A 17,963-nucleotide genomic window follows, 5' to 3' on the forward strand; every position below is an offset into this window, starting at 1 on the left:
AGAGAGAGAGAGAGACAGCATTCCCCACTGGGTGTTGACATGCAGTCTACCCCAGCCACACTAGCCCCAGGTCATGGGCACCCTGCATGACCAGTGCACTCAGGGAGGTCTCTCGGTGGGAACCTGAAACCTTCCTTGGTGAGCCAGCCTCACAGAGCACCGTGTTTTACCCAGTGTCCCCCGCTGGCCAGCAAGTCCTTTCTATGGGGATCTGGACAGGGACTCTTCCTCTTTGTTCACAATGTTAATATTAACCAACACCCCTCTGACCAGTCTGTCTTTTCTTTACATTTTTTACCCATTTTCCTATTGATGTGTGTGTATATAAATTAGCCCAAAATAATTCTTTTTTTCTTTTTTGAGATCGAGTTCAGGACTTGAACAGCGGTTGACTATATGGGAGTTCAGCGACACAGCCATTACGCCAACTGCTGGTCCCAGACCCCAATATAATTCTTAATTGCATAAAACAGAACATGTAGGATTAAGTTATACCGAGGGGAACTTCAAAAAGATTGTGGAAAAGGAATTAACATACAAGTTTATTTTGGTGCAGGAAAATCTTGAAATGCATAAGTTTTCATAATGCACATCGCCGTGGACGTACTGAAGATGCTTTGATTTATACCCAGGTTTCAAAACATTAAAGTACATTCTTATAATGTCATAAATGTGCTGCTTTATTGAGCCGCGAGGTAGCAAGTTCTAGCTGAGGGCCCACAACGCCATAATTTCAGAATAGTCAAGTCTAAAGAATATTCACAGACATTTGCAATAGCTGTCATGAGATAGAGGTGACCTGTCATTTCTATCTGTGACAAAGCCACTGGCATTGTGATTTCTTGTCAATCTCATACTTAATGGAGAGGCCGAATTCATTCCAGTCACAGAGTAGACAAAAATGTGATCTTTCCCCATTTAAGAGCCAGCTCAGGGAAGTGGGTGCAGCTGTGTGTCAGGGAGGAAGGTTGTCAGACTTGGGCTCAGGAGGGGGAGACCTTTCTACTGGAGGGGACAGGCACGTGCAGTGGCAGTCCATAAGGGTGGACAGGGAGGCCAGTCTGAGTCTATTCCTGCCTGGAGGGGCCCTAGTGTCCACCCCGCCTCCCCTACTGTATCGGGAGCCCAGAGAAATAGCCCTTGTTCGGGCATTTCTGCTCCCACTTCTCCCTGTTCTACTCTAGTGACCCAGGCTTCCTAGCCTGCCCCTCCCCCACAGCACCGGGCATGTGCAGGTCCATTAGCCCAGGTGATGCTTTGATTGGTCCAGGACATGCAAATGGTGGGGATGGGGGTGGGGGGGAATGCAGCCTTAGTCTGGCAAGCCTGGCCCACAGCAACCTGTTGTGACCAGTTTTGGCCCCGCCCTCTTAGGACTCAGCCTGGGCAGCACCCAGACGTGAAAAGGCCGCCCAGGGAGACTGCCCAGTCACCAGCCCTGGTCCCAGCGCTCAGCACCATGGCCATCTCCAGCCTCGCCTGCTGCCTGCTCGCTCTCCTGGGGCTCACCTCAGCCTGCTACGTCCAGGACTGCTCCCCAGATGGCAAGAGAGACTGGATGGACTCGGAAATGCGTGAGGTGAGCACCCTAGCCCCTTCCCGCTGTGCTGGGGAGGCCAGGAGAGACCTGCAGCCACAAGATGCTCCCTTCCCCAGCACCCTAACCACACCCCTGTCTCTCTCACACACACATACCTTAGAACCCCAGGACTTCAGGGGAGCTGGGACTTCTTGCCCTTGACTGCCATGTATGCTTAGATGGGGCCCCAGGTTCTGAATTCTCCTCAAGACCAGCACCAGAACACGAGGACACCCCCACACACACACACGCGCACACACACTGTGCTTGTCCTGGCCCATCAGTGCAGCTCCTGCGGACCCGACGGCCTCGGCCGGTGCTTTGGGACCAACATCTGCTGTGATATGTACACCTGCTACCTGGGCGGCGCCCACACGGAGAACTGCGAAGAGGAGAACTCACTGGAGTTCCCCTGCCAGCCTAGCAAAAAGCTGTGTGGGGACAAAGGCTTCTGCTCACCTGCAGGCCTCTGTTGCAGTACAGGTGAGCCAGGTGGCGGGTAGGGTACCGTGGGGATGAGGTGGGGAGCTGACACTGGGTGACCCCCTGACTTGTACCTCTCTTTGTAGATGACTGCATCATCGACCCCACCTGTGACTAGGCCACCTCCTCCTGACGCTGAGCCCCCAGCCCTGTGGGTACCCTAGCGGCACATCCCTGGCTCCCTTTAGCCAAGCCCAGATAGAAGGAAAATGCAATAAAAACCTTTTTCCCCTCAACTCGACTCACATCTGATTGTCAGAAGTTACAGGAGGTGTGGGACCAGCAGTTAGCATAGTGGCTATGTCGCTGGATTCTCATGTTGTCGACCGCGGTTCGTGTCCCAGACCTGGTGGCTTAAACTCACGCCGGGCACATGTGCATCCGTGCCCAAGATCCCGAGAGGAGAATGGAGGAGAAAGGATTGCAGCGTGGCCATCCCCTTTGGGGGGTGGGGTGATTTCTCGCTTTATGTCTGTCTCTCTCTCTCTTTCTGGCGAGCGCATGTGCCCTATAGTGAAGAAGAAAAAAAAAAAAGTTACAGGGCGTGGCATGGGAGCTGAGGAGGATCGCACGGGTTTAGCCCTGGGTCTGGTCTCCAGCACAGAAATAGAGACCAAACCTGGTGGGATAGTATCTACCAGGTGCCGAAGGGCTTGAGGGAGTGCCGTTTCCTCTGCTGCCATCATATAGGGGTGGGGTAGGAGAGGGACACCAGGGCGGGCTCCAGGACGATGGAAACACCCTCAGCTCCAGCTCCAATAAGGGAGGGCCGTCCGCATTGAAGAGGAACTTGCTGAAGTCCAAAACCAGACAAGGATAAAATGCGGGGCTCAGCTGGGCCGCCCACACAACAGTGTTCCAGGTGGGCATTTGGAGACCTCCTGAGTGCAGCAGATGTGCCAGCCCATTTCTGCCCACATCGGCTAGGCTGGAGTTGGGCATCAGCTGGACTGCCCCCAGGGCTGGGCCCAAATTCAGCAGCCCTGCTCACAGGCAGTGAGAATGACCAGGTCTGGGGACCCTGCAGCAGGACAGGTCATGACCACAAAACGACCACAAAGCGGGAAGGACACAAGCAGACTGGAATCTTCTGACTACACCGTTGACCTGTTTTTGTATGACATGCCCCTTTGGGAACCAGAGAAACACCCCATAAAAAGCACCATTCCCTACTCACATCCCAGGGCAGTCCATTCCGAAAGGTCGATTCCCACACCTCCACAGGAGGAAAAAATGGAGGAGATGGGTCTGTGGTGACAGCACACATACATGGTGCCTTCTTGCTCTTTCTCTCTGTCTCTGTTCAGCGAGCACACATGCTTTCTGCCCAGATTACAGAGCGCACAAGGGCACAGACAGACACACACACCATACACACACACACACATACCACACACCATACACACACACACACACACATACCACACACCATACACACACAGCACATATCATACACACACACCACACACACTGCTGGTAGCCAGCAGCAAAGTAGACCGTGGTGCTGCTGAGGCTGGAAGGGACATCTCTCTTCTATCCTCTCACCTTGTGGGAGGGGAAGAGAGATTTAGCCATGGAAAGGAAGAGGAGAGGGTGACATGGAGGAGGTGCACGCCCATCCCCACTGACTGTGGTGGCACCTGTGAGAGAGAAAATGGCTTCTGCTTTGAAAAATTATTCTCTTTTCTTCTTCCCTCTTAGGAAAACCAACTGCCCTGCCATGCCCACAGGAGCACTCATTCTTATTTTCCCTAGTGAATTACTACCTAGTTCTGAAATCACTAATAAAATAAATGAGATATTTAAACTACACTTGTTTGAAATGTTGGAGTTTTTCTTTCCTACCTCGTTTGTTGTGGTGCTCACAACAGAGAGCGTGCACGTGAACGTGAGGAGGGACACGCCCTCCACGGGGCCTGTGCACATCGTGCGCCCTTCCTCCGGTCCCTGGCTTGCTGGCATCCTGTGCACATGCGCACAGCCAGCGCGGCAGAATGCTGTGACAAATGGTGCAGCCGCCGGGGCTTCCTTCCGAGGGTCCCCGTGATTGCCCGCTCCCTGCTTCTACTCAGCAGTCCATGTGAGTAAGTCAGAAATAGAGAAGGCACCCCAAGAGGCGGCATAGCTTTGAACTTGCAGGCCTGGAGCAATCTTCTTGGGTTGGAATCGCTTTCCTCTTACTACTTCAGGGTCTTTGGGAACATTTCTGAGTCTCTCTGTACCTCAGATTCTTCAAAAATAAAGTAGAAAAATTCCTGGCGTACACCTATCAGATTACTGTGACAATGGAAGTGAAATTTATGTAAAGCTAAGAACAATTTCTGGGACTTAGTAAGTGCTTGGTACATGTTAGGTGCTATTATTATTATTTTTATTAAGGTACTTTTTTCCAGAGGTCACGTGTGCCTCTCAGAGAGACAGTGAGACATCAGACAAAAGCACCCCCCCAAGACCACCAATAGACCATGGTTACACCACAATACCATCCTCTCTATTTCTCCATTGGAGCATGCATGCAGATATGTCTGGCACAGCTGGGCTATAGGATCCAGCTCCTTTGGCCAACTGGTCATGGGACCAGTCATATTTATTTTTATTTTGTTATTTTTAAAATGATTTATTATTTAGTTTTTGTTCCAGGGCACATATGCTCACCAGAGAGTAATAGAAAGAGGGAGAGAGGGAAAGTGAGAAATCAGCCCTGTTAAAAGAAAAATAAGCCAGCCATTTTAATAGAGCAGAATTTTAATTCAGCAAATTTTAACATGATTTAAATTGGACAGTTTTCTCCAGACTTTTGGAACTCTCTGGCTGGACAAGCAGCCCAAAAGGTGGGCTTTCTGTGACTGACTGAAGCGTGGCCAATGTGATTGGCTCTAGCTTAGCATCTAGCTCAGGAAACAGCCTAATGTGCACAATTTTGGTTTATTCATAGGAATCTAAGTATGGGAGTACGGCAGCTGTTTTAGGCCAAAACAGTTTAATTTAACACCCTCCCCCCAGTGACGATGGCCATGCCACAATTCCTTCTCCTTCAGTATCCTCTCAGGATTGCAGGCACGTGCACACATACGCAACAGGATTTTCAAGCCACCAAATCCAGCACTTGAACCACACAGCTGACCATGTGTGATCCAGAGCCCCAACTTCCACGACAATTTCTGGCCTATGGACTGGCCATACTTAAATAAAAAGATCATAAGATGGGACCAGCAGTTAGTGTAATGGCTATGTCGCTGGACTCCCATGTAGTTGACCGCGGTTCAAGTCTCGGACCCGGTGGTTTAAAACTCATGCCAGGCACGCGTGCGTGCGTGCCCAAGATCCGGAGAGGAGAATGGAGGAGAAGGGATTGCAGCATGGCCATCCCCCCTGGGGGAGGGGGATGATTTCTCGCTTTCTGTCTCTCTGTCTCTCTCTTTTTCTGGCGAGCGCATGCACCCTATACCAAAAACCTCTCAAAAAAAAATAAATAAATAACCTCAGATCATAAGAGACCAAGTAGAGAATGAATATGAGGAGGCCAAATTCTTCCCTGCAGTTCCACTTTTGACCAATAGGCGAAAGTCTCATCACATTGTTTAAGCAGTTAAACAATGTAAAGGATAAGACTGATAAATTTGGCTACATTGTTCAAAAAAAGAAAAGAAAAGAAAGAGAAAGAAAGAAGAAAGCAAAGGCATCAGGAACCTGGCTGAATGTTATTCTTCTGACTTCCTCCTTCAAGGCCACACTGTCTCATAAGTCAGAGTCCACTGTCTCTGGCCTTCCGAAAGAAAGCCACGAGCTCTACAGCTCCGAGGCCAGAGTCCAACGTCTCGGCCTCACTGGGAAGTAGGCAGCAGACATCATGACACATTATCTCTTAACACATGAGCATACACCTTTTTCAGAGCAAGGTCATCTTCCACAATAGCCAGGACGCCATTTTCTCCTGCTATGGTTTGGCTCATGGTTTGTCCCCCAAACACTCATGTGTTGGAATTTGGTCCCCAGTGTATGGTGCTAGGAAGTGATAAGACCTTAAAGAGACGAGGCTTGGTGGGCTGTGTTTGGATCAGGGGAACATCACCCTCCCAAGTGGATTAACGCTATTTTCTCCCAGCGTACTATAGGGCACGTGTGCTCACTTAGGAGAGCTAGAGCAAGAGAGAGAGACTTGGAGGTGAGAAATCACTCCCCAGCAAGGATGGCCATGCTGCATTCTCTTCTCCTCCATTCTCCTCTCAGGATTTGGGGCATACACACACACACACACACACACACACACACACACACATCTGGTATGAATTTCAAGCCGCCCAGTCCGGCACTCTAATACGATAGTTGACTGTGTGGAAACCAGCTGCCTAACCTCCACACCACCTACCTGCGGGCCCACAATTAATGCTATCTTGATTGAGTGAGTTCTCGCTCTCAGAAGGAGTTAGATCCCCAAAAGAGAACTGCTCTAAAAGGAAGAGCTGCCCCCAGGTCTCTCTGCTCTCCTCTGCTGACCTTTCCACTACCCTTCACAAAGGAACTGGCTGAACTTCAGGACACTGTGAATAAAGACGCCAAAGATAAACAATTAAGTTCTGTACCTTCATTTTATAAGAAGTTTCTAGGAAAGACAAATCTCTGTTAGTGTTCCAGGGGCAGGAACAGGGAGTGCACAAACAGGAGGGAAGTTTTATTGGGGCTGGGTGTGTCCTAAACTGGATTATCAGGGGGATGCACACCAAGGGAAACTCACCAAACATCATTGAACTGCACATTTGTAATGGGCAAATATCATGATGTGTAATCATACCACACAGGTTGTTTAGGGTCCTCACACGTGACCTTTGGCCTTGGTCATGTCCCCTCCTGTCTTCATGCTCATGCTCGTCTGCCACCTGATTTAGGGCTGGATTCTTGGTCCTCTTCTCCATCTGCACCTACACCCACCCCCAAGAGATGTCGTTCAAGTTGCAGCTTTTATTTTTAGATTTAAGCATTCTTTCTTCCATGAGTGAAACTGAGAAACACGGAGAGGAAGAGAGTGAGAGCGCGCACCCACAACGGGGTGCTGACGCGGTGACCCGCCCAGCCTCAGCCAGCCCTGGGTGTGGGCACACACAGCCTGCATTCTCAGGGAGCTCTCTGCTCACGATCCGGGAACCTGCCCATGGGAATCAGCATCACAGCGTCCTGCATCTGCCCGCTGCCTCCGTCCTGCCCTGGGACAGACTTTAAATATGGGGACTGAGGATTTCAGGTTTATGTTTCCTCAGCCTAGACCTCCCTCCTGAGTAAACACTAAAAATGAATATGGCCACAGAGGGGACATTGGGCCATGGAAATTTGTGTGTATACATTGACTCAGGGGAGGTCAATGTGCACAAGGCCGGCTGGGGGGGTCTGTCTGGGGCCACTGCGGGGATCATGCCTTCAGCCTGTGCAGCCACAAATGCCAATGAGCTAATCTGGGTGGGAAAAAATCAGCTGTTGTAATGAGGTCAGCCTGACCAGCTCCTCAGTGTATGACAGTCCTTGTTGCTCAACTAACACAATATAGACCCTACATGGTGTGTAGAGTTCTGAAGTGGGTCCACAGGAAGCTGGATCTAGAGCTCTGTGGAGAAGAGGTGCCCCAGTTGGGAAGGTAGGACTTGAGCACCAGCAGGACTGCCCCCAGGACTGGGCTTCAATTTAGCAGCCCTGCTCACACTATTGAGAATAGCCAGGTCTGGTGACCCTGCAGGAAACAGGTCATGGCTAAAATATGACCTCGAAAAATGAAGGACACAAATGGGATTCTTTCGACGACACTGTTGATCTGTTCCTGCATGAAAGGCATCCTAAGGGGGGATGGCCACGCTGCCATCTATTCTCCCCCAGGATCCTCTCGGGATTTGGGGCATGCACACACTGGATTTTCAAGTTGATGGGTCCAGAATTCGAACCATGCAGCTGACCATGTGTGTCCTGTTTTCCCAACCTCCATGACATTTGCTAGTCCAAGAATTGGCCATACTTGAATGAGAAGATTGGCCTCAGACTCAGGCCATAAATCAGAAGCAATGCTTTCTGAACTGGGAATGAATTGCAAGAGGAGACCAAGTTCTGCCCTGCAGTTCCACTTATCACCATTATAGGAAAGTCTCATCAAGAGAGTGACAGGCCTTAAAACAATGTAAATAACAAGGTCCAGCAGGTGGTAAGGGGGTAAAGAGAGCGGGACTCACACATTCTTGACCACAGTTCGAGTCCTGCACCTGGCAGCTTGCTTTCTCATTCCCCCCTCTCCCTGCCCCCAACCCCGACCTTGCTCTCACTCTGTCTCTCTCTGATCAAATTAAAATAAATAAATAAATAAACAAATGTAAAGGACTGGATTGAAATTTTGACTACATTACGTTAAAAAAAGAAGAAGAAGAAAGAAGAAAGAAACAGGAAGGAAAGGCAGGGGAATCTAATTGATTGTTCTTTCTGTCTGCCTCCTCTAAGACCATAATGTCCCCGAAACCTATTGCTCTCCGTGTGTCCCCTGTCTCTGTCCTACTTTCAAAGTAGGCTGCAGACACCATGACACGTTATATCTAACCATGTGAGCCTCCACCTCTTCAGAGCAAGGTCATCTTTGACCATAGCCAGAACACCATTGTCTCCTGCTATGGTTTGGCTAATGGTTTGTCCCCCAGACATTCATGAGTTGGAATTTGGTGCTGGGAGGTGGTGAGACCTTGAAGAGGCGAGGCCAGCTGGGCTGTGTTTGGAACAGAGGAACATGCCCTCCTAAATGGATTCATGCTACTTTATGTTTTCGAGTGTGCAGTCGGGCATGTGCACTCATTGGAGAGAGACAGAGCAAGAGACAGAAGTAAAGTGAGAAATCACTCCTGAAGGAGGATGGCCACACTGCATTCTCTTCTTCTCCAGTCTCCTCCAGGATTTGGGGCATGCACACACACACACACACACACATACACACACACACAGAGTATGAATTTTAGCCACCAGGACCAGTACCCAATAGTACAGTCATCATGTCGGATCCAGCTGCCTTAACCTCCACACCACCTGCGGGCCCACAATTAATGCTGTCTTGATTGAGTGAGCTCTCCTTCTCTTGAGAACTTAGATCCCCAAAAGAGAACTGCTCTGAAAGGAAGAGCAGCCCCCAGGTCTCTCTGCTCACCTCTGCTGACCTTTCCACTACCCTTCACAAAGGAACTGGCTGAACTTCAGGGCACCGTAAATAAAGACGCCAAAGATAAACAATTGAGTACTGTGCCTTCCATTAATACGAAGTTTCTAGAAAAGACAAATCTCTGTCAGTGTTTCCAGGGGTAGGAGCAGGGCCTGCACAGGTGTAAGGGACGCTTTATCCGGGCTGGGCGAGTGCTAACCTGGATTATGAGGGGCACGCACACCGAGGGAAATCCGCTAAACATCATCACTGCGCGTTCCTTGAGGGCCGCTATCATGATCTGTAACCATGTCACGCAGGTTGTTTAGGTCTCCACACGTGACCTCTGGCATTGGCACGTGTCCCCTCCTGTCCTCATGCTCGTGCTCTTCCCCCACCTGACTGGGTTCTTGGTCCTCTTCTCCATGTGCACCCACCCCGCCCCAGGAGATGTCACTCAGGTTGAAGCTGCTATTTTTATTTTTAAGTAAATCTCTTTCTTTCCTTCATGAGTAGAGAAACTGAGAGAGAATATGCACCCCCGACACGGTGCTGACGCGGTGACCCGCCCAGCCTCAGCCAGCCCTGGGTGGTGGGCACACACAGCCCGCATTCTCAGGGAGCTCTCTGCTCACGAACCTGGAACCTGCCCGTGGGAATCAGCATCACAGCGTCCTGCATCTGCCTGCTGCCTCTGTCCGGCCCTGGGACGGTGTTTACGGGGACTGAGGATTTCCAGCTTTGTGTTTCCTCAGCCTAGACCTCCTTCGTGAACTTCAGATCGGTCTGTTCAAATACCTGCTCAGTCTCACTTCAGATATGGACAGGCACCTGGAACGTAACGTGTCCACGCTGAGCCCCCCTCTTCCCAATTCAAACCTGTGCTGCCTCCAGGGTCCCCAGGTCAGCTGATGGCAGCTCCATCCATCCCGCTGCTCAGACCAGACACCTAGAGTCATCTCTGACCCCTGCTTTTGTCTCCACCCCACCCCAAATCATCAGCAATCCCCCACTCAAGCCTCCTTTAAGTCACACCAGAGTCAGATCACATGTCACCCCTTACCGCCACTCCCAGGGACTGCCGCAATGACCTCCTCCCTGGTGTCTACACACCCACCTTTGCCCCCTCAGCACGTTGTCCACATTGTCTACACCTGGCTCAGAATGTTCTCTGGTTCACTGTGTCATTTGGAGTAAAAGGCCTTGTGCTACCTGATCCCGTGCTACTTTTCCAACCGTGGACTTCTGTCACTCCACTCCAGCTCATTGGCTCCCTTGCTATTCCTTCCCACAACAGGGACAATTCCTGCCTTGGGACCAGATCCCACAAGGCCAATTCAGTAGTGGGAATTCAGGTCATAGCACTTGAAAACAGGACAGGCTTGTGTGCATGCAGACTGAAATCCAGACAGGACGGAAATATTAATGACATGAGATTGTGGGGAGATCAGACCCCATTCAGGGATTCTCACACTCTCTGTCTCTGTGAGTCTCTCTGGCCAACGCATGTGCTCTCTGACAATTAATAAAGGAAGAAGAAAAGAAAAAAAAAAAACATATGGCAAGGGATGAGGCGTGACACACATAGTACGCTCTGGCCAAGGTGAGGGCACTGTGCAGATGTACCGAAGGCCCCTTGCAGTGGCCCTTTTGCCACTGAGTGGAAGTGGGTTGTCCTGGTGGGCCTGACCTATTCACAGGAGTCCTTTCAAAAAAGGGCCGAGGACCTCCCTGTGCTCACAGACCTCTCTCACTTTCTCTCTCGTTCTCTCTGTCTCTCCTTTGTGAACACACATGCTCTATAACAAATTGAAAATAAATCTACTAATTACAAATAATATAATTCTTAAAAAGAATACTCGCTCTTCATGCCAGAATTCATACATCAGGTCCAGCAGGGCTGAGCTGGGTCCCCTGTGAAGGGCCTCACGAGGCTGCAGTCCAGGCCTCACCAGCTGCCCTCTCTTCTGTAGCCGGAGGGTTGTGGGGAGAATTCGTGTCTCTGCAGCTGAAGAGCTCATGGCTTGCTTCTGGAAGGCCAGAGACAGAGAGGAAGAGTCTGTGCTGGTTCCAGCACATTTGGAACTCGAACTTTGATCATGTGGGAGTCCAGCACCTTAACCACGACCTGCTGGTTGACAAGTGTTTTTTTCTTTCAGAATTATTTTAACTTTATGTATTTTTAAAATTATTTTCAATTTTAACCAGAAAGAGACAGAGAGAGAGAGGTAAAGTGAGAAAGGAAGCCACCGGGTCCAGGATTTGAACCATGATTCCTCATGTGGGAATCTGTCAGCTTTAACCACCACGCCACCAGCTGGTCCAGGTGTTGTTTTAAGCTCCTAAATGTGTGGGAATGTGTTACGTGGTCAGAGAGAATTACAGCCCTCGGGTCTGGAGAGGCGTCTTTTCTCACCACCTCCAGTGCTTGAATTGCACCATCACAAAGTTCATGCTGACCACTCTGAGGACATGGTAGCGGGCCCCTCTCTTTTTCTCCATATCATTGAATAATTTACCCTGACATATTTATTGCTAGTAAAATATGTTAATTTTCTTCTTACCTTCTGAAGTAACTATATTTTCTTTCTTTCTTTCTTTTTTAAGAGGTGTTTGCCTTAGGACATGTGTATTCACTGAAAAGAGAGAGACAGAGACAGTAAGAAGGAAAATGGAAAATCACTCGTCAGAAGGATGGCCATACCACAACCCTCTCTCCTCCTTTGTCTTTCCAGGATCTTGGGGACACACATGAAAATGTCCTGCTTGAGGTTTAAGCCACCGAGTTCAAGACACGATCCATGTCTGACGTTTGGAGTCCAGCTATATAACCAGCTGCTATAACGAGGTGAGCCCGACCAGCTCCTCAGTGCAGGGCAGTTCAGGCTAGTGACTTAGGGTCAGTGACATGGGATCACATGGGCTCTGAAACCTGTGTGTCCCCATTGGCCTCGGTTCCCTCCTCCACGGGGTCAGAGTGTGGGCAGGAAAGACGGTGCTGTCCCACCCCCTCGCCTGAACAGAAGGAGTGCACAGGGAGGAACTGCCCTGCCACGTCTGGTCTCTCACACACTGGGTCCAGGTCTCCAGCTCTGTAGGACGGGCTTCCCGGGGAACAGATGGAGACAAAGAGCCCTGGGACCCACCCTGGGGAGTGGAGACAAGGGTGGACAGAGCAGAATGTGGACCTCAGCTGTCCCCAGGGAGCACTGGAGCCACAGTGGTTCTGCAGAGTGGTCCTACTTTTGGGTTAAGATGGGCCAGTCATTGAATCGGGGCTCCTGTGAGGCTGTGGCCCTGGGAGCTCTCTGCAGCTGAGGCAGGCCCTGGGGGTGGGGAGCAGAGGAAGGCAGCTTGCTGACCACACACCCAGCAGAGGGTGCAAGACTTTTCTTTCTTTTTCTTCTTTCTTTCTTTCTTTCTTTCTTTCTTTCTTTCTTTCTTTCTTTCTTCTTTCTTTTTTTTTTGTTCCTACTAATTTTTCTTTCATAGTTTATGTTTTCATTTCTTCCGAAAGCAGGAGAGATAGAGAGCACTTCCAAAGGGCATTGATGTGCAGTCCACCCCAGCCTCCATTAACCCAGGTCATGGGCACCCTGCATATCCAGTGTAGTTAGGAGTTCTCTAGGTGGGGACCGGAAACTTCCCTGGAGAGCCAGCCTCACAGAGCATTGCTCTGCCCTGTATCCCCCAGCTGCACAGTGAGGCCTTTCTATGGAGGACCTGGGCAAGGTTTATCCTTCCTTGTTCACAGCGTTAATATTAACCAACACCGTCCACCCAGACAGTTTATCTTCTTGAAAAGTTTTAAAGCATATTTTACATTTATGTGTGTGTGTGTATATATATATATATATATATGTGTGTGTGTGTGTGTGTGTGTGTGTGTGTTAAATGCCCAAAATAGCTCTTAATTTCATAAAGGAGAACATGCAGAATGTGATAATTTAGCTATTATACCAGAGGACTTCAAAAATTTTGTGAGAAAGGAATTAAAATACGAATGCATGTTGGTACAATAAAACTACACATCCATAGTTTTCCTAATGCACGTTACCATGACTGTTCTGAAGGCACGTTGCGTTTACATTCAGGTTTGAAAACGTTAAATCACAGTTGCTGTTGTCGTACATGTGCTGCTTTATCGAACCATCAGGGAGGAATATCTAGCCGTAGGCTCAATGACGGCCATGATTTGGAAATAATGAGTCTGAACAGTATGTATGGAGATTCCCAATAGCTGTAATGGGATAGGAGGTGACCTGCCATTTTGACTTGTGACAAAGCCACTGGCCTGGTGGTTCCTTGCCAGTCTCGTACCAGAAGGAGAGTCTGAATTCACTTCAGTTAGAGATTAGAGAAAGACGTGATCTTTTCCCTTTCAAGCTCCAGCTCAGGGAAGTGTGGGTGCTATGTGATGGGGTATGAAGATTTTCAGATTTAGGCTACCTTTGACCCCTTCCTACTATAGGGGACAGACGTGTGTGGATGGCAAGGCAAGTGGGTGGACAGGGAGGCCAGCCCGAGTCTATTCCTTCCTGGACGGGCCCTACTGTCCATCTCCCTCCTTCCGCAGGTGTACTGGGAGTCCAGAGACATCCTTCTTGGTTGGGTGGTTCCTGCTCCCACATCTCTCCGTCCCATCCTGGTGAACCAGGAAATCCCAGCCTGTCCCCCAGCACCCTGTATGGGCCCAGTCCATTAGCCAAAGTTGTAATCTTTTTTATTTTTTTTAATAATTGTTTATTGCAGTCTCTGCCGCTGCCATGGTGCCGGTGATCTGGGAGTTCCCATAACATCAGCTACTTAGAGGATGAGGCGGGAGGACTGTGAGATCCAGGGCAGCCTGGAAAAAGCTTGTGGTGAAGGAGGGGCAAAAAATGAAGCAGGATCTGGGGCCCCTCCCACGGGTGTCGGACCAGAGAGTGCCAGGGCTGGGGGAGAGGGTTCCAGAGGCAGCAGGTAGCCGCTGGACAGTTGGGCCACGGCTTGCCTGGAGGGGCACCCGTTCGAGTACCTGACGAAGAAGTGCTGGGTGACCATCAGCGCAACTCGTCGCAGGCCTCCGTGGATATAAGCATCGGTCACTCGAGCTTCACCTCCTGGCGCCACCTGGAGATCTCGAGGTCCCAGGGCAGCAGCCGAGGTGCCCCCTGGCTCTATTGCTGATGCTGGTGGCGACTTCTACCTGCATTGCCTGGGCAAGAACGATGTGTTCGTGGACACCATGTTCCAGAGGCGCGGGACGCTGCAGCTTCAGCTGCCGTGGGTGTGCGCGCTCAGGTTCCCGAGCCCCAACATCAGCATCGCGCTCACTGCCCTGCCCCGCGAGATTAGGGATAAACTGGAGGAACCTGCGGCCGGGTGCAGCCGCTCATCTCCCCTGACCGTCGCACTCCAGACACCGTGACACACCTCATCAGCCCCCCCCTCCCCTACAAGAACCACCTGAGAATAGTCCAGGCGATCACCACGCCCCCGACAAGCAGCTCACGCTCAATGGGATCTACACACACATCACGAGGATCCACCCAGACCACCCGACTGCCGACAAGGGCTGGCAGAACTCAGTCTGCCTCCATCTCTCTCTCTGAACCATTAATGCACCAGAGAACCCCATTTGCAGGAAGAACCCGGCAAATGCTCCTTCTGGACGATAGACCCCACCTCTGAAAGCAAATTCATAGAGCAGGCGTTTAGGAAAGGCAGCCTCGGGGTGTGCCTTGCTTTAGAACCCCCCTGGGACCGCTCTCTACTAGGGGTGCTGAGGTCTCTCTGAGTGAGGATGGACTTCTGTCTGCGCCCTCCAGTGGCGCCCAGACCCGGGAGAGTCTGTCCGGGGAAGGTTCACTGACCCCCTGGAGCCTGAGCCCCGCACCTGGCAACCCAAACCGGCCAACACCCAGGAGGCCCCGTTTGCCCTGAGCGCTCCAGAGTCTCCTCTGTCTAGTCAGCCCGTCTTAATCACAGTCCAGCGGCAGGCACCCACAGCCCAGCGGCACCTACCATAGGCAATGAAGACTGTCCCCTACACTGTCAGGGCCCCTGTGACCACCTCCACCTCCCAGCCACCGGTGGTGCAGATGGTCCATGTTGTCCACCAGCTCCCAGAAGTGCCGGTCACCCACGTGGCTGGACTGGTCCCAGCAAGCAGGCCCCTCCCCAGGCAGAACCACAGGAGAATGGAAAACACCGGGAAGTGGAAGCAAAAGCAGAACCTACTGGGCCTGAGCCGTGCCTCGCTGCCTGCTGCCGGCTGGCTCTCTCAGACGTCACAGACCCGGTGCTGACGGTCACCATAGTACAACAGGCACCTTTGGGCAAACACCAGCGGCCGATAAAAGCTGTCACCCAAAACGGGCTCACGTGGCCCCACTGCCCACCACGGTCCACAGCCCAGTGAACAATGCAGCGAGTCCTTCGCAAATGTTGGCAACACATGTGTTCACGTCTGGGTCCCTGCCCACGAAGCGCCAGGACAGTGACCAGTCGGAACAGCCAGAGCTGAGGCACATCAAGACAGAAGATGGCAAGAGCATCCTCGTCGCCCTGAGTGTGGACCCACCGCCGGACACTGGGAGGGAGTGGGGTGAGACTGACGTCATGGTGCCAAAAGGAGACTGCCTCTCACCGACGCTCGACTGCATCCACTGGTGGGCAAGGGCCCTGCAGTCCAACTTCACCTCTCAGCACTGAAAACACAGAGCCAGGTGGCCTTAAAACTCCTTCTTTTAAGGACCCAGTCACACTTGAACAAAAACCACGCACAAAACCTGGCTCAGGAGACAGTATCTGCCCTGCCAGGCGCTTCCACTCGCGGCCTTCAGGCTCGGCTTTTAACTCCAAGTACAAACTCCAGGTCCTGCCTCCACTGCCGGCGTCTCCAGGTGAGGACAGTGCAGTCCGTGCCTCATGCAGGCAGATCTCCTGGCACTGGAGCCACCCCACTGCCCCACAGTACCCAGCACTGGCACCGGGCGAACAGGCAGGATTTGTGGTTACACCAGAATTGAAATATTGCAAGGTGTTCTTTTTTACACAGTAGCGGGGTCCCTGACAGTTCACGTCACTCCGTTTCCACTCTGGAATCTTGGAATCCCACAGTCCTGTCATGTGGCTTTCCTTAGGGGAAAAGAACGCCGCTTCATTTGTTTTTTTGGCTTATGGAATGGCTGGCTGTTGTCTGGCCTGGTGAAACTCGGGTAGAGCCACCCGCGGGCACCTGCAGCGTTCTATGATCACGCGGTGGCCCAGTGCTCTGGCCCACCTCCATGTCTAGGAGGGACGGACGCAGGAGACCGCATGTGCCCATAAGAACACAGGGACAAGTAGTGCCGGGGGCTGTGGCCTCATCCCAGCTGCTCTGGCCTGTTTTCTTTCCTGCTAATTTTGTTGTTGACTGTTTCTTTGTGTTGACTTTGTCCCTGGCATCATTTTCCACTCCAAGTGAAACAAGTCTCCTAAGGATGGTGTATGTGTGAAACAGCAGAGCTGTGACTCCTTTACTTAAGAGGGTTGCTCTTCTGTTAACACGTTCTTTCCACCGGGAGACCACAGGCCTCTCCGTGATGTGCTGGCCACTCTGGGGGTGGGGGTGGGGTGGGCCTGGCCTTTGGCGGAGTGGGACCCTGCTGCTGCCAGTGTCTCGGAACGAGGTACCTCCTTTGCAGCCAGAAACATCTAGGCCATTCTCTGGTCCACCGTGAGAATTCCCTGGCCTTCCCGGGCTGAGTCCCACACACATGCTGACCTCCATCCTGCATAAGTGAGATAATGCACAAGTGAACAGTGGGCGCCTGCAAGCTTTGGCCCACCTCCTCGGGAAGACACCACTTTCAGAGTGTTCCAGGGTTTGGGCCGAGCGGGGTGCACAGAGGAAGAGGGCTGTGGCCTTACTGTGAATCTTCAATGTCATCATCATACTGTTATTCACTTAAATGTAGTTATTTTTGTACTGAATGTTTTCTAAAGATTAGAAAGAACCTATATTTTCCTGGTGGAATGAAATGGCTCACAGTGGCGTATTTAGGCAATTTAAGACACTTAGCCCAAATGTGACGGCACTGTTGTGGTTGTGTGTGTCAGTCCGAATTACGGAGCTGTTTTAATGTCAGTGCACATGATGAGAATGCAAGAATCTGAAATGACTGCACACGAGCTGGATTTGTAACTCAGCTATTCAAACACGAAGAAGGAAACCGTCTTGTGAATGAGCACCTGTTGGGGTGGGTTGGGGAGACCTCCCTGCAAACCGGGGCGGCCAGAATATCTGAGCCAGTGCAGCCTGTGTTGTCCTCCCGGGCACCGTGGAATTGCTGTCCCTGTCTTGCGCAGAAGGTGGCAGGTTGTGCTATCCTTTGTAGGGGCAGGCCACTGCACGTGTGGGTTCAGACCCATGGTCATGGCTAACACAGTCCATCGACTGGGTCAGCCCTGGGCTCAGGACACATGCACAACATCCCAGCAGGGAGCTTGACCTGGGCCGCCCCCTGAGCTGTGTCTGCTCAGCCATGTCCTCACCTCGATGAAGGCAGGTTCTCCTCGTTTTAAAATGAGACTCTGATTCCGTGGGCCTGGAGTAGTTTCTGTTGGGATCAGGGGTAAGAATGCCCAACTCTCACATGTCAGAGACAGGAGGAGGTTTGTTTCCTTGGTAAATGGCAACGTTTGCATCTTGGTCCAGACTAGACCATGCTGTTTCCAGGGTGAGGCCTGCACCCTCCTTTGTCTCGTCCTCACTGCTCTTCC

The 17,963-nt window shown here is 51.3% G+C and overlaps 1 protein-coding gene and 1 pseudogene across 1 annotated transcript; both read left to right on the forward strand.

Moving 5' to 3' along the window:
• Positions 1-1,459: 1,459 nt before the first annotated feature.
• On the forward strand, positions 1,460-2,180 carry LOC106733328 (oxytocin-neurophysin 1-like). The gene is made up of 3 exons (XM_014582281.1): positions 1,460-1,579; positions 1,864-2,062; positions 2,149-2,180. Exons 1-3 carry the CDS (start codon positions 1,460-1,462, stop codon positions 2,178-2,180), a joined length of 351 nt encoding a protein of 116 aa, XP_014437767.1.
• A 5,428-nt stretch (positions 2,181-7,608) lies between these two features.
• LOC102486146 (forkhead box protein K2-like) lies at positions 7,609-15,911 on the forward strand (annotated as a pseudogene).
• Positions 15,912-17,963: the final 2,052 nt, after the last annotated feature.

Source organism: Tupaia chinensis, unplaced genomic scaffold, assembly GCF_000334495.1.
Source record: "Tupaia chinensis unplaced genomic scaffold, TupChi_1.0 Scaffold143574_1, whole genome shotgun sequence".
NCBI lineage: Eukaryota > Metazoa > Chordata > Mammalia > Scandentia > Tupaiidae > Tupaia > Tupaia belangeri.

Bases quoted from the DNA above. Each gene is read 5' to 3' on its own strand.
- LOC106733328 (XM_014582281.1), top strand. From the start codon at position 1,460: ATGGCCATCTCCAGCCTCGCCTGCTGCCTGCTCGCTCTCCTGGGGCTC. The intron at 1,580-1,863 runs GTGAGCACCCTA...CTGGCCCATCAG, and splicing joins TGGACTCGGAAATGCGTGAG to TGCAGCTCCTGCGGACCCGA. The intron at 2,063-2,148 runs GTGAGCCAGGTG...CTCTCTTTGTAG, and splicing joins AGGCCTCTGTTGCAGTACAG to ATGACTGCATCATCGACCCC.